The following is a 15,284-nucleotide window of genomic DNA, read 5'->3' as shown; positions in this document are numbered from 1 at the left end:
CTTGCTATGGCCTAAGTAGCTCAGGAGCTGTTAGTGAAATCCACTTCACTGATTAGGAGAAATTGCTTCCATTCTTGGTGGGGGATAGATAACGTTTCCAAGAGTCATGGAGATCTCATGAATATTTTGGACTATCTGTCAGTCCAGCACAGTTACGGGGTTTTGCTGTGTTGGTATGTGTAAGAAAAGCCCTGCTGGAGAACTAGCTGTGGAAGTCATGAGTCTGCAACCCATCTGTGGAGATCAGAACTTTTCAAGGGTAGGAGTTAGAAATGGGAGTGAATTAGTTAATATCTTGCAGTAGTACGCTTTGAAGGACATCTAAGTGAGAGTTTATGAGCTTTTTCATCATTGGCAAGGTCTGGGTTTTTCCTGCTGTGATCTTGCAAGAAAGTGCACCTATTCCCACCCTCACACCCCCAGGAAAAAACATCTGAAACTGAACCATGCCGCCTAGTAGAGGCAAATGTATTGGTTATCCTAGTTGAATTTGCTGGCAAAAGAGAGCAGATGAAGGGCTGCTTTTTCCATGGAATACAAGTGAGCAGGCTTGAGATATGACTCAAACTCTGTGAAGTACGTTGACCTTCTTTGAGAATAAACAGTACCTAACAACAGAGGTTTTGCCTGCAGGGTCACTGCCTCCTCTCTCTTTAGTTCCGTGTCTGCATTTTTTCTGTTTATCCTGCTGCAGCTCAGGGTACCTCCCGTGTTGTACCTACCCACCTGCTTCCAGGCGACTACAACATCCTCCTACTGCATTCTCCTCAGTCTTGTGGATCATCACTTTTCCTTTCCTGATGTCCAGTTTTCCTGGGTAGACTCTCCTGTTCTCCTTTCCATGCTATCAAGCTGAAAAAAGTGTGCAGTGCATTCTTTCATATCCCTTTTCTTCAAAGCTTTTGCGCAGGTGAGGCACAGTGACTCCCTGCTGTGGGGGACAGCTTGACCTGTTGTCTAGAGGAGTGTGCTACTTGCTGGAGACCCAGATCTGGGATGTTCTGGAGGAACTACTAAAACTCACCTGACCCTCTTGACTTAGGAAGGGAAACCTATCCAGAGGCCAGTTGGCACAAGAAGCACTGCAGTTGCCTAGGTCTCACCTCCAGTGCAGCAGGCTGTGATGATGACATGGTGATGGTGATCATATATTTTTCAGAGTCACCATTGCTTTTTTTCATTTTGACAGTATTTGGTACTTAATCGGGTATATGTGTTGCACCCTGATTAGTCGCTTTCTGTACAAAGCGATTTTTGACATTTTTCCGCTGCTTGTATGAGCGCTGTTGGCTTTAGTATGCAGTGAACATTCTTTTTCAAATATGAATGAAAACCTTCAGGAGGATAGTGAGAGACCTGAGTGAAAGTTCTCCTGGGGAACATCCCCCAAGGAATGTAAGAACATCCTCAAAGGCTGAAAAGAACCTAAAAAAAAACGGGACTTATCGGTATGTATATAAAGGACTGGGGAAGAAATTTGAAACCGACCAGCAGAGTGGCGCAGCGGAAGCGTGCTGGGCCCATAACCCAGAGGTCGATGGATCGAAACCATCCTCTGCTAGTGGTAGCTTTTCTCTTTGTTTCCATATTAGATTTTTTTATTTAATTATGTTATTATTATTATTGTTATTATTACACGATTTTTTCTATTAAGTGGTGGATTTGTGTGTGTGTATTATTTTTTTTCTTTTTTCTTTTTTTTTATTTAGAACTGTCACCCTGAGCTGCTTTCCCCACGCGTCCTGTGTTGCACGGTGCTGGTGCTGGCCCTTCCGGTGCATTTTCTATCGGTATCAGCTGCTGGCCGAACGCAAACGAGACCGGGAGAGGAAAAAAGAGGAAAAAAGAGGAAAGAAAACTGATTTCTGGCCCGTACGGGGATCGAACCCGCGACCTTGGCGTTATTAGCACCACGCTCTAACCAACTGAGCTAACCGGCCCTGTCGGCCAGTGGGTTTTTCGGCGCCTCTATTGCGCCTTTCCCGGGTTCTGCCTTTTCCGCATAAGATGCTGGTGGAGGGGGACAGCTCCTCCTGTCATCTTGGCAATTAATACAGCGGTACAAAACGTATAGCAGAGGATGGTTTCGATCCATCGACCTCTGGGTTATGGGCCCAGCACGCTTCCGCTGCGCCACTCTGCTCCTACAATCATTCTTTTGTTGGAGTTGCATATCCACCTTTCCGTGGTTGTTGCTGCTTTCGCTGCACAGCCCGGGGGGCGCCCCCACGGGGTGGGGGATGCTGCAGCGGTGTGGTCCCGTGGGGCTCAGTGCGCAGCGCGGTGCTCTCACCCCAGCAGCACAGCCACCCAGCGGTGCGAGCCGACATAACAGCCCCGCTGGCCTTCAAAACCGGGCGAGTACGGACAAATGCGTGGCTGCCCCATCTTCTGTGAGTAACAACCTTGAACGTCTCCTGGGGACGGGGATCAAAGTCCCCTGGCATGTTGCCAAAGGTGAGCAGCAAAAATGCCTATCAGTGATCTTCGCCTGTTTTCCGGACAGCCTGGTGTTAACTGCCATCCCAGTGTTGGCTCCTACTGCCTTTGCACAGGATTTTAGGAAAGAAGTTAATTATCTTACGCAGAATGTTAAAGAATCAAAGAATGGTTTGGATATAAAGGGACCTTAAAGATCATCTAATTTCAACCCCGCTACCAGGGGCAGGGATACTTTCCACTAGACCAGGTTGCTCAAAGTTTCTCACAAATTTTGGTTTTGCAGAAATGGCAGTTTGAAGAGTTAACTGTTTAATTGTTTTTGGAAAAACAACAACAACAACAACAACCTTCCCCCGTCCCCCCAAAAACCAAACAAACCACCACATACATACAAAAGAGAACAACAAACCTGGACTACTCAGCACATCACACACCTTGTATCTACCTTAAAGCATATCAGTGTATTCACAACAGCTCCATGTGTGCAGAAGGAAGACACCTCAACAGTGCTGCAGTTTGGCTCCTCATACTGAAGGAGAAGCTGGGACTCTTGCCCACATGGCTCCCCTGCTATGAAGCCTGTTTGGCCTTGTGGTGGGTTTTTGGCAATGACTGCCCAGCTTCCTCCCTCCTTGCTCTCACAGGTCATTTCCAATGTGTGCAAGGAAGTGGAGGGGACCTTGTGGGGGGGTTAATGCTATACAACATCTGTGGTACACAGATCTTCTGGTTAATCCATTTCCTCTTTTTGTCTCCTGGGATGACAGACCCAAAGGTTGCCGACTCTATCAAGATGATCAGGCACCTTGTGTAATTTCACTGCTGCACTTGGTTGCTAGCATCTGGTCAGCGGGGTAACAGACTTTTTTCTGGAGCCAAAGATAGACCCTTCACAAGTCACATCTATGTCCTCTGGGTCTGCCTGCTTAAACTACTTGGATGTGCAGGACCTAGAAAGACTAGAAGGGCTCTGGGCCAACCAGCTGCCACATACCATCTCACAAATGCTTCACCTTCATCACCCAAGGAGGCCAGCCAAGCACTTAAGAAGGGCTTGATATGTGTACTAGCAACTCTGGCTCATGGGGCACTTGCTGCCTGGCTGGTGAGACTCTGGACCTTGTCCCTGTGGGTGTATGTAAGTACTGGCTATGCACCAGGGCCATGCTCAGAGAGTGGGACCTCTCATGTTTGTGTCATGTCTAAGTCCAAGACCTGTGTCACTGGAGAAACAGGTACAGACTGTGTATAAGGGCAAACATTTTGACCCTGAGGACAGTCAAGCAGGGAGCAGGTTTTGCAGGAAGGTAGTGTAGTGCCTCTCCTTTCAGGATCTGGATGTATGAATCCAAGAATAATGTGGTCTGATCCCAAGAGCTGACCCTGCTTTGAGGATGAGGTGGGACTTTAAAGCTCCTGGGGTCCCTCCACTCATCTAGGGGCTATTCTGTCTCAGCCTGTGTCTATATGCTCTTCTCACTCATGGGGGAGCCTGCTGGCTCCTGGAGCCCTTGCCCATATCCTTCCCTTAGAGCCACACTGTTTGCTCTGCCTCTTCCCCACAAGAAAGTGCCTGCATTTGCCAGTACTCCACACTTCTGCCACTTGCTGGAGCAGCATCCCTCATCTTAGATTTGAGTCACTATATAGCAGACGTTTGCATTTTTTTTCTGTTCAAGATTGACAGAAGATGGACACACATCATGGGAAAACACTTGGTGAAGTGAAAGGACCTGGATTTCCTGTTTAAAATGTGGGAAATTTCCACACTTTTCATGTAATTTCTCCTCTCGCCTGTCCATCCCCTCCCCATGCACCCATGCCAGTTCCATATCTAAAACTCATTTCTCCCCAAATGTCCCTGCTCAAACATGTGGCTGTTCAGTACAAAGTACAGAATCATAGAACTCTTTGGGTGGGAAGGGACCTTTAAAGATCATCTAGTCCAACCCTTTGCCATTGGCAGGGACATCTCTTACTAGATCAGGCTGCCCAAGGCCCCATCCAACCTGGTCTTGAACGCTTCCAGGGATGGGGCATCTACAGCTTACCTGGACAACCTGTTGTGCCTCACCACCCTCTGAGTGAAGAGTTTCTTCCTAACATCTAATCTAAATCTACCCCCTTTTAGCTTAATAATTGTTATCCCTTGTTCTATCACTACATGCCCTTGTAAAAAGTCTCTCCCCATATTTCTTACAGCTCCCCTTTAAATATTGAATGGTCTCCCCAGAGCCTTCTCTTCTCCAAGTTGAACAACCCCAACTCTCTCAGCCTTTCATTGCAGGAGAGGAGCTCCATCCTTCTGATCATTTTTGTGGCCTTGCTCTGGACCTGCTTGAACAGGTCCATGTCTTTCTTGTGCTGGGGGCCCCAGAGCTGAGCGCAGTACTCCAGGTGGGGTGTCACGAGAGCAGAGCAGTGGGGGAGAATCCCCTCCTTTGACCTTCTGGCCATGCTTGTTGTTATGCAGCCCAGGACACCAGTGGCTTTTTGCTAGTATGCACTGCCAGCTCATGTCCAATTTTTCATCTACAGTACTCTCAAGTCCATCTCCACAGGGTTGCTCTCAATCCATTCGTCTTTCAGTCTGTACTGATGTTTGGGATTGCCTAACCCAGGTGTAGCACCTTGCACTTTGACTTGTTAAACTTGTTGAGGTTCACATGGGCCCACTTCTCAAGCCTGTCCAGGTCCCTCTGGATGGCCTCCCTTCCTTCTGTCATGTCAACTGCACCACTCATCTTGGTGTTGTCTGCAAACATGCTGAGGGGTGCACTCGATCCCATTGTCTATGTCACTAATAATGATATTAAACAGCACAAGTCCCAGTACAGATCTCCGAGGAACACCATTCATCACTGATCTCCGCTTGGACACAAAGCCATTGACCACAACTCTCTGGAAGTGGCCATCCAGCCAGTTTCTTACCCACCAAACGGTCCACCCTTCAAATCCATATCTCTCCAATTCAGAGAAAATAATGTTTTATAGGACACATCCTGATGCCTGCTTACCTATGCAGACACCCCAATAGATAATTTCTGTTCTCCTAAGCTTCCTTTCTTTCTTTGGGCATTTCCTAATACTCCCTCTGCTCCTTTACCCTCAGACTGTTGAGTCCAGGCAACATGGAGACAAGGATGCAGAAAAGAGGTATGAACTCACATTTGCAACCCAAGTGTCCACTGTCAGCAGTCCTTCAACCCTCTGCAGTGCCTTCCCAACGGCAGGGTCTGATGTCAGAGCTGTTAAAGCCCTTGTGGGAGATGGTCTCTTAAAGGCCCACAGGAAACCACAAGTTTCTTGCCTCAAGCGCAGGATCTAAGCCATGGTGAGGCCCTGCCCAGTGTATCTTCCACCAATCACTTTGCCAGGGTGTTCCTCCAATATTTTGACACACAGGCAAGTCATCTGCAGACACCCTTGCATCTACAGCCTTGTCGCTCCCATTGCACAGCCTAACAGCCCAGGGAAGTCCTTCTTCTCAAGGGGTCCTCTTTAAGACAAGTCTTCCTGGAGGTGCCTCTGCTTTGTCACTCCACTGCTGCACCCCAAAATGCTGTTTTCCTTCATAACCATATTCCCACACTGCACAGATGGGGTGGGAGTTGCACCATCATTTGCTCTCTGATATGGTTGTGAGCTGTTCTGGAGTAATTCTTCCTGGTGTTGGTTTGCAACTCTGTGACACAGCAATACTCGCTTCTGATTGCCTGTGGGATCACCATGGGGATTCTCAAAAGCCATCTGGACATGGTCCTGGGCAAGCAGCTATAGGTGACCCTGCTTAAGCAGGTGGGTTGAATCAGGTGACCTTAAGAGGTCCCTTCCAACCTCAGCCACTGAGTGATTCTAAGATCTCATGCAGCAGGATCCCTAACCACCTCCCATGCCATCAGAGAAATACCACAGTCGTGTGTCATCCTCCCCCTGGCCCCCCAAAGGGCTAAAGGGCCATGGACACTGGATTCAGTTTCTTGACACTCTTCTGGAGTGATAGCTGGAGTCCTTTTGGGTTACACCACAGTGCTTAAGCATTCCTTAACTATGCTGCAATATAGGCGTGATCTGAAACCTCCTTGGCTGCCTGAAATCCCCAGGGTTATCTGCTACATTTGGACTGGCAGATATATCACAGACTTATGGGAAAGTCACACTGTTTTGCACTAGAAGCAAAACAGGATGATGTAGGACTTTTATAGCACTGCTAGATATCTGTCTTCAAGCAACCAAATCAAGTTTCTTTCAGCTGTTCAACCAAATCACTCCTTAAATGCTGATGATTGTGCTGATTAGATTGTCATTGACTTTGATGGGGGTGTAGGTGCTGACTTACCTATAGACATCTACAGTCAGATATCATAATCTTGAACTGAATCCCAGCCATATATCCAGTCATCTGAATCTCTCTACTTCATTTTTACTCTCTGTTGGAAGTAAATTATGTCCATGGGACAAGCAATCTTTTGGCATATTCTTCCTAAAAATATGCAATTTTGTTTTCTGACTTTGATGGTACTTTGCTACCCATTAGGTTTACGTATTTTGGAGTCATGTGTTCTTATGACAGTGATTTATTTTATATACGCTTTAAAGCTGAACAGTGTGTAGAAAAAGGGCGAGAGGCCTAAACATATTGTAATTAATATAATGAATTGATGGCTTATTTCTGTAGTCTCTGTAATGTTTTGGACAGTTACATTAAACATAGTATTTATTCAGTACATAGAGAATGTATATTTCTCAGTATTAAAAAAAAAAAAAAAAAAAAAGATAAAATGTCCAAACTCCTTATAGACTTTGAGGAAAACATTCATTCTTTGATTTTATCCTTTCAAGTGCGAACAATTTTTAGAAAATAAGTGAGTCTATCTGGGCAGATCCATCTTGCTGAACTGTCTCTTTCCAAACGTCTTTCTCAGAGCATGCTTTACCTCTTTGTTTCGTAAGCTGTAGATGATTGGGTTCAGCATAGGAGTTACTACTGTGTAAGAAAGAGCCACCAGTTTCCTGCTCTTTACCAAGAGTCTGGACTTTGGCTTTAAATGTATCAAGCCAGTTGTGCAGTAGAACAGCGTCACCACCACCAGGTGAGCAATGCAGGTGAAGAAAGCCTTGCGCCTTCCTTCAGAAGATGGCATTTGGAGGATGGCATGGATTATCTGGATGTAAGACGCTGCTATCAAGACAAATGGAATCAAAACAATTACAACAGTGGCGATGAACGCAAGAAGCTCGAATAAGTATGTGTCTGAACAGACCAGATCTAGAACAGGAGCAATATCGCAAAAGAAATGCTTAATCTCCTTTGAGCCACAAAAGGGGTAGCTAAACAGCCAGCCAGTGAGTCCTACAGAAAGTGGAATACCAGCAATCCAGCATGCTATGACCATATGAAGACACACTCTCCTGTTCATTGTGGTGGTGTAGTGCAAGGGATGGCATATAGCCACATATCGATCATATGCCATGGCACCTAAGAGGAAACACTCAGAAGTGACAAAGAATATGACAAAGTAAAGTTGCAGGGCACAAGCAGAAAAGGAGATGACCTTTCTCTCCAAGAGCAAATCCACAAGCATCTTGGGTACTATGTTCAATGTAAAGCAAATTTCAATTAAAGCCAGGTTTTTGAGAAAATAGTACATGGGGGTATGCAAGGCAGGGTCAGTGGTTGCAACTAAAATGATGAGAAAGTTCCCTGTCATTGTGATTAGGAACATCAGGAGGATTCCCTCAAAGAGGAAGACCTGAAGAGTGGCGAGGTGCGAGAACCCCTGCAAGGTGAAGTATGTCTGGTTTTTGAGACCCAGTTCTTCGTCTGCTTCCATGTGAAAGAACAACCCAGCCTGTATCAGCCAATAAGAAAGACATGAAGAAGAAAAATCTTTATAGGGATGAAGATAAAATACTGAGTGTGTCTGAAATCTGTTCCATAAACTAAGTGGGATGAACAAATATAGATGGGCATATAACATTTTGAGAAGCACACTAAAAAAAGTAAAATATCATAAAAATAAGGTAATAAGAAAAAACGTGTGCTTAAGTGCAGAAGAGCTAGGATTTTCTTTGCTGTTTTCCTACTTCCCTTTTTAATTAAGCTAAAATATTGCCACATCTACATCAATTCAACCAGTATTTTCTCAGACATGTTTTCATCAGTAGTTCATGTATTTTATTTTCTGTTTGTGAAATGTGAGTTTATTTCCTACTGAACTGAAATCTAATTAAATTCTCTGCTTTACTTTTGGAAAAAATATTTTCCCTTATTTTCACACATACATACATATATATGCATAACTAAATTTCAAATAAATAAAGGACAATAAAATTGTTGATGGTACAGCCATACTTTTGATAGCTTGAAGAGTGGACAGAATGCATACTTTTGGTCTCGTCACTGCTAAAATATAAAACAATGATGACCTACTAACCTTTTTTTTTTTTTTAAAAATCTATCATTGCTCTTTATTCAGCTCTACTGTCAGTTGTTTATGAATTCAGTATTCTAAGAAACTTTCCTCTTTCAGTTAATCTGCAATCTATCAGTCCTTATTTAGCTAACTGAAATGTAGATAACCATATTCAAGATAAACATTTGAAGTACCTTTTCTGTTTATACCAGCTACAATAGCAAGTCAGAAACCTATACTGTATTTTTCATTGAGTCCTGTTATTTTCATTGGTTTCCCTATCTGGGAGTGCTTATTGTTCTCTGTTTATTAGCACAGAAAGGAGCAGCTACAGGAACTGCAGAAAGCAATATTAGCTGAGAAAGATCCTACCTGACAGCTTGAACTTAAGGCACCCTCTGACATGCACTTTGATCATCAGCACTGTTCGACCTTCTTATGTTTCTTCACAGTAAACTGGAGTTATAAATCTGCATTCTTATACAACACAATCCCTTTCAGGATGTTACCATCTTGACCTGTGTTCCCTCTGATCATTTTAGTGGCCCTATTTTGAACTCTCTTCAAATCATCCGTCTCTTTCATGTACTGAGGGACTCCAAAATGGGACATCTTTCTCCACAGGTGGCCTCACACATGCAAAGCAGAGGGGAATGGGTGCTTCCCTTGACAAGCTGGCTGGCTCTTGCTAACACAGGTGGCTAGGTGGTTATTCCTCTCCACTGCAGGGATACCCTGCTGGCTGACGCTCAGTTTGCCATACGCCAGGACTCACACATCCCTTTCTGCAGAACTACTCCCCAGACTGTCAATGCCAATCTGATTCATCATTTGTGCCAGGGCCATGACTTGGCATTTATCTTCATGACATTCCTGTGTATGGACCTTTTCCCCTATTCCCAAATTGCTGGCATCTGGAAACTCCCGAGGGTGTTCTCCTCCATCACATCTTCCCAGTCACTGACGGAGATGTGAAGAAGCATTAGTCTCAGTATCAGTCCATGAAGAATGCCTCTTAGAGCCAGCTACCACCTAGACTCATATTGTTGAATGTACCTGTGAAAGCTTGATGGTCCAAACATTTTTTTTTTTTTCACTCACCAATTAGTTTTTTCATCCAGTTCCTATCTTCCCAATTTGGCTACAAGGCTATAGTGTCAAGAATTGCTGAAGTCATTAAATGACATCTACCACTTTCCCCTGTAGTCAGTCATCTCATCACTATCACACCCACTCTGAGCCAGTCATGTCAGTGTGATGGTCAGGCATGACTTATTTTTGGTAAATCTGTGCATTAACAAATTCCTTCTTTCCCTTCATTTTCTTGGACATGGCTTCCAGGAAGATTTGCTTCATATTCTTCCCTTGGGCCTGAGGTGAAACTGACATTCCTCAGATCTTCCTTCTTGGCTTCTTGGCTTACTTGAAGATGGACACATTTTTTTTTTTATTTTTTTTTTCTGTCACTGGGAAACTCCCCCAATGACCTTGACCTGTCAAAGACGACAAATAGTAATCTGGTAATGACATCAGCCAGTTCTCTCAGCACCATCCACTGCATCCAGTCCCATGGACTTCAGTGGGTTCAGCTTACTGAAGTACTCTATAACCTGATTGTCCTCTGCTATGGGTAGCACCTCCCTTTTCCAAAGTGTGCAACTACTTTGTTTCTTTAAAAAATATTCTTTTTCAGAGCAAAAAAATCTGTCTTCTTACAAGGCATTTTACTGAATGATCAAGAAAAACTCTTGTGTTATTTCTGCAAACATCTGTATGACAAAACAGCAGCTGAGAAAACCGTTTAAATTTCCCTTATAATCTATGAATAGGAAAGAGAACTCTCAGATGTTCTTTTTGTTCATCCTTTGGAAGTAATATCTCTCTTACATCTCAGTCAGTCCTAAATAATATGTAAATATAAAAATATTTAATTATATATATATAAAATAAATATGGCTCAGACATTGTATGCATTACAAATATCTAGAGTTTTTAGATGCATGCTATTCTGCCCTTTAAAATCAAATTATTTTTTCTTGAGCCATCTATATTAACACCATTTTTTGACAGTTTTTGTTACCAAAAAGTCCAGAAAATACCCATATACCTCAATTTTCATGAGAAGCCATCTAGAGCTTCTGATATGACGCCTTTGTTCGTGAGTTCAGATACTGGGATACCTTCTTCTGCCTTTTGGGCAACACTTCAAGTCTGTAAAGAGTTTCATGTAGGATCCTGAAGAGACAGTGAGGTTTCGCTGTTTTGAACTACATTTTATCTTATATTGCTTTCTGAGATCGCAACTCCTCTCTGGCTTCATTACCAAGTATACTCAGAAGACAAAACACCTCCCTTGGTATTGCAGCAGACAAAGAACAATTTAAATTAATGAAAGTTATTATTTTTTAATCTTAAATGCACAGAAGCAATAAGTTTGTTAAGGGAGATATAGAGCAATCTGAAGATGGCGGACTCCTCCAGTTGTCCTGTCCCAGGACTTTTTCTGCCCAGCCCCTGATGCCCACCCTGGTGCGCGGACACCCTGAGCTCTCTGCCCAGGCTGGGGGATGTGGCTGCCACTTTCCCCTTTTCAGGTTCAGCTGGTAGCAAAGCTGAATGTTGTGTCCCAGATCCACACAGAAACACCAGATAGACACAGGACACTGACATGACAGGTCGGAAGGGCTGCCTTCAACAACACACAGGACTCTTGTAAATGTAGAGACCAAGAGTCAAGACCCTTCCCCCTCTGGCTGGTAGAGATAGAAGTTCACTAGTGAAGGCACACACAGAGCACTCTCCAAGTTCACGCACACATGCATTTGCAGATCCTTTGAGTACCTGGCACGGCCCCTCTGTCCACTCAGCAGCCCTGCCCATACTCCTGGGCCCCTTTACCCCCTTCACACGTCACCTTCTCGCTGGCCAGCCCAGCTTGAAGTTCGCTGCAGATGCACACACTCACACAGCTGTCCCTCAGGCACACCATGTCCCCGAGTCCCTCTGAGTGTACCAGTACAGACCCCTACCCAGATGCAAGGCCCCCCCTACTTGCTGGCTGGTCCAGCTTAAAGTTTGCTAGTGAATACACACACACACCCCACGCATACAAGGTTGGGGAAGATACAGACACTCAGTCTGCCGGCAGCAGGCAGCAGGCACACGGGCTGTGACCTGCAGCCCTGTTCCAGCCACTAGTGAGGAGTCTGTGCTCACACCAGTGCCCTGAGTAGCTGCTTTGGGAACAAACACCACTCCCGCCCCATGGCTGGGAGTAAAAGACTCACATTCACTCCAACTACTGATGCTAAGACCTCGGTCACTCTAGCAGCGGGCACCATAGGGCAAAGGTGCCCCTTGTCTGGCTCCAGTTGCTGGCAGCCAGTCCACTCACACAGTTCCCTCCCAGCAACTGGCACTCCATGCTCAAAGTCTGTAGGACCCTTTCAGATCCGGAGAGCTCTGGCCCCACCCATTCCTGATGTTAGGATCCCCACGTGCTCCAGCAGATGGCACCAATTCCACTTGCACACACACACACACACACACCCAAGTCACATCAGTGACTGCTGCAGAGACATCCTCACTTGCTCCAGCAGCTGACACCACAGGCTGGGGTGCCTGCCCTGCCTTGACCTAACTGCAGTAGCTGGCACTGAGGGTCATGCAGAGTTTTTGTTACAGATGTATAAATATTAATTAGCTTTCTGGATAGACATTATAGTAAATTAAGTGATATAGACATTTCTGGGCCTGGTTAATTTGACCTATTTATGTGACAGATAGATGTCACTGAGTTCTTGAATTAGGAACTCTGATGATATATATTACCCAGACATATAAGGCAGACATATAAAATAGATCAGATGAACGACTTTCAAACAAATTTTTCTCACGCTCTTCATTTGCAATTGAGGAAGACCAGACAACTATCTTTGATATAGGCATCTACACCACAGATATAAGAACTAAGAGTAATCTAGAACTTAACATTACTAAAGAACTGGTCTATCCACTATAAATTGAGTTTCATCTTATTCTGTACTGAGTTTCAGCTGTATCAAATGAAAAAAAAAAAAAAAAAAAGACAAGCAGGCTGACAAGAAGATATCACAGAATCATAGAATGGCCTGGGTTGGAAGGGACCTCAAAAATCATCTCGTTCCAACCCCCCTGCCTTAGGCAGGGATGCCACCCACTAGAAGAGGTTGCTAACCTGGTCTTGAACACCTCCAGGGATGGGGCATCCACAACTTCTATGGGCAACCTGTGCCAGTGCCTCACCACCCTCTGAGTGAGAAACTTCCTCCTAATCTCTAATCTAAATCTCCTCTCTTTTAGTTAAAAACAATTCCCCCTTGTCCTGTCATTAGTTCATTGAGCTAAGAGTCCCTCTCCATCTTTTTTATAAGACCCCTTCAAGTACTGAAAGTTTGCAATGAGGTGCAGGCTGAACAGCCCCACCTCTCTCAGCCTTTCTTCGTAGGAGAGGTGCTCCAGCCCGTTGATCATCTTTGTGGCCCTCCTCTGGGCCTATTCTAACAGATCCACAAGCTTCTTGTGCTGGGGGCCCCACACCTGGACACAGTGCTCCAAGTGGGGCCTCAGAAGGGCAGAGCAGAGGGGCACAATCACCCCCCTCGACCTGCTGCCCACTCCTCTTTTGATGCAGCCCAGGACGCAGATGCCCTTCGGGGCTGCAGGCACGCACTGCTGGCTCATGTTGAGCTTTTCATCCACCATAACCCCCAAGTCCTTCTCTGCAGGACTGCTCTCAATGAGTTCTTCTCCCAGTCTGTACTCACGTTTGGGATTGCCGCAGCTCATGTGCAGCACCTTGCACTTGGACTTGTTGAACCTCATTAGGTTCACGTGGGACAATTCTCTAGCTTGTCCATGTCATGTTGGATGGCATCCCTTCCTTCTATTGTAGCGACTACACCACTCAGCTTGGTGTCATGTGAAAATTTGCTGAGGGTGCACACTTGATCCCACTGTCTACGTCATTAATAAAGATATTAAACAGTACCAGTCCAAGGACAGACCCCTGAAGTACACCACTCAACACAGGCCCCCTGAGGCCATGATTTTATTAAAAGACATGATTTTATTATGCCAATTGCATCTTTATCTGTAAGACACAGTAATTTGTAAATGATGAGGCATTGAGAAAACTGAATAAATTCCATATATGTAATGTGAGACAGTCCTTTCCTAAGCTTATTATTTCCCTACCCTGGGAAACCAACTGGGTCACTCAAGTTTCAGAATTTAAGAAAGCTTGTGTGAAGATTGGCTGTTTGGGAAACTGGTGATGTGACTTCAAGCTAAAACCACAGGTCAGATGTAAGTAGTTTGTAATAACTTGCCCTGTATTAGCATAGCTGGGTTATCTGCAAAGGACTGTAAGTACATAAAAGCATATCCAGAGCACAGAAAATAGGACTTGGGGTTTGTTCCTACAAGACAGTGAAATAAGCCAGAACACAGAGACAAAAAATAACATGTATTCATCCATATTTCTCAGAGAAGAAGAAAACAGTCATGTCCCTGAGGCTTATCAACTATTATTGAAACTGAGGAAAGATTATTTGGATTTTTTTTCACATTGCCAAAACATTTTAAGAGTTGGAATTTTAAATATGCTACTAGGATATAGAGATTGGATCCAAAGATTGATTTGAATGGTGTGTCTATCTTTACATACATGCATGGAAAACAGTTTTTAAATTTTTTACGTTACATTTCAATATTTGCTTTACCCAAGCTTCAGCATGGTATCAGTTATAGGAAAACAAAATCAAACCAACTTTACAGAATTCATGCTCCTGGGATTTGGCAGTTTCCCTGACCTTCAGGCTCCTCTCTTCCTTCTCTTGCTGGTGATCTACATGGTGACGATGGCGGGCACTGGACTATAAAAATATAAAATATTGGAGGTAATTTCTTCAACAAGCATATGGTCATTGATGTGATGATTTGCCCAGTCACAAGTGGAGCTGAGTGGTGGTTTGAAATACATATATGTTTTTGGTTAAACTGAAATAAGTTTATTACAAAAAACTGTAAAACTAAACAAGTTTATTTAAAACTAAACAATTTTGATTAAACTGAAAACTTCTTTGTCATGTTTTTAAATTATATCAATTACTTAGAAGTCAAAAGCCGCAAGAATTAAAAATGTGTTGTATGACACAAAAGATGACCTGGGCCAAATGCTATGTGGTGTGTGTATGAAGGACAGGATTCAGCTGCCTGAATGCAGAGATATGGTGTCCTTTAGGTGCTGTTGGGATGCCTAGCTGTACTACACCTACTGCTCTGAAAGCACGTAGATCCCTCATAAGGCACAGGTCATTTTTCCCTGCCTTGTGAACACGTCTTGGATGTCTGAGTGCTTCTCCTGTACTCTACGTGCCCATGCCA

The 15,284-nt window shown here is 44.3% G+C and overlaps 1 protein-coding gene and 3 non-coding genes across 4 annotated transcripts; 1 reads left to right on the top strand and 3 right to left on the bottom strand.

Annotated features, from left to right (window-relative positions):
* The first annotated feature begins 1,489 nt into the window (after positions 1–1,489).
* Positions 1,490–1,561, top strand: TRNAM-CAU (transfer RNA methionine (anticodon CAU)). Its single transcript has one exon. It is a non-coding gene; the product is annotated as a tRNA-Met (tRNA).
* A 305-nt stretch (positions 1,562–1,866) lies between these two features.
* TRNAI-AAU (transfer RNA isoleucine (anticodon AAU)) lies at positions 1,867–1,940 on the bottom strand. The gene has a single exon. It is a non-coding gene; the product is annotated as a tRNA-Ile (tRNA).
* Positions 1,941–2,071: 131 nt separating this feature from the next.
* Positions 2,072–2,143, bottom strand: TRNAM-CAU (transfer RNA methionine (anticodon CAU)). The gene has a single exon. It is a non-coding gene; the product is annotated as a tRNA-Met (tRNA).
* Positions 2,144–7,313: 5,170 nt separating this feature from the next.
* LOC106047428 (olfactory receptor 10A7-like) lies at positions 7,314–8,422 on the bottom strand. The gene has a single exon (XM_067003880.1). The coding sequence runs from the start codon at positions 8,274–8,276 to the stop codon at positions 7,314–7,316; it is 963 nt and encodes a 320-aa protein (XP_066859981.1). The 5' UTR covers positions 8,277–8,422.
* Between the last annotated feature and the right edge of the window lie 6,862 nt (positions 8,423–15,284).

Source organism: Anser cygnoides, chromosome 11 (genome assembly GCF_040182565.1).
Source record: "Anser cygnoides isolate HZ-2024a breed goose chromosome 11, Taihu_goose_T2T_genome, whole genome shotgun sequence".
In the NCBI taxonomy this organism is placed as follows: domain Eukaryota; kingdom Metazoa; phylum Chordata; class Aves; order Anseriformes; family Anatidae; genus Anser; species Anser cygnoides.
This window is presented reverse-complemented; position numbering and strand designations above follow the sequence as displayed.

Excerpts from the sequence above, each read along its gene's own strand:
- LOC106047428 (XM_067003880.1), bottom strand. The coding sequence starts at position 8,276 with ATGGAAGCAGACGAAGAACTGGGTCTCAAAAACCAGACATACTTCACC.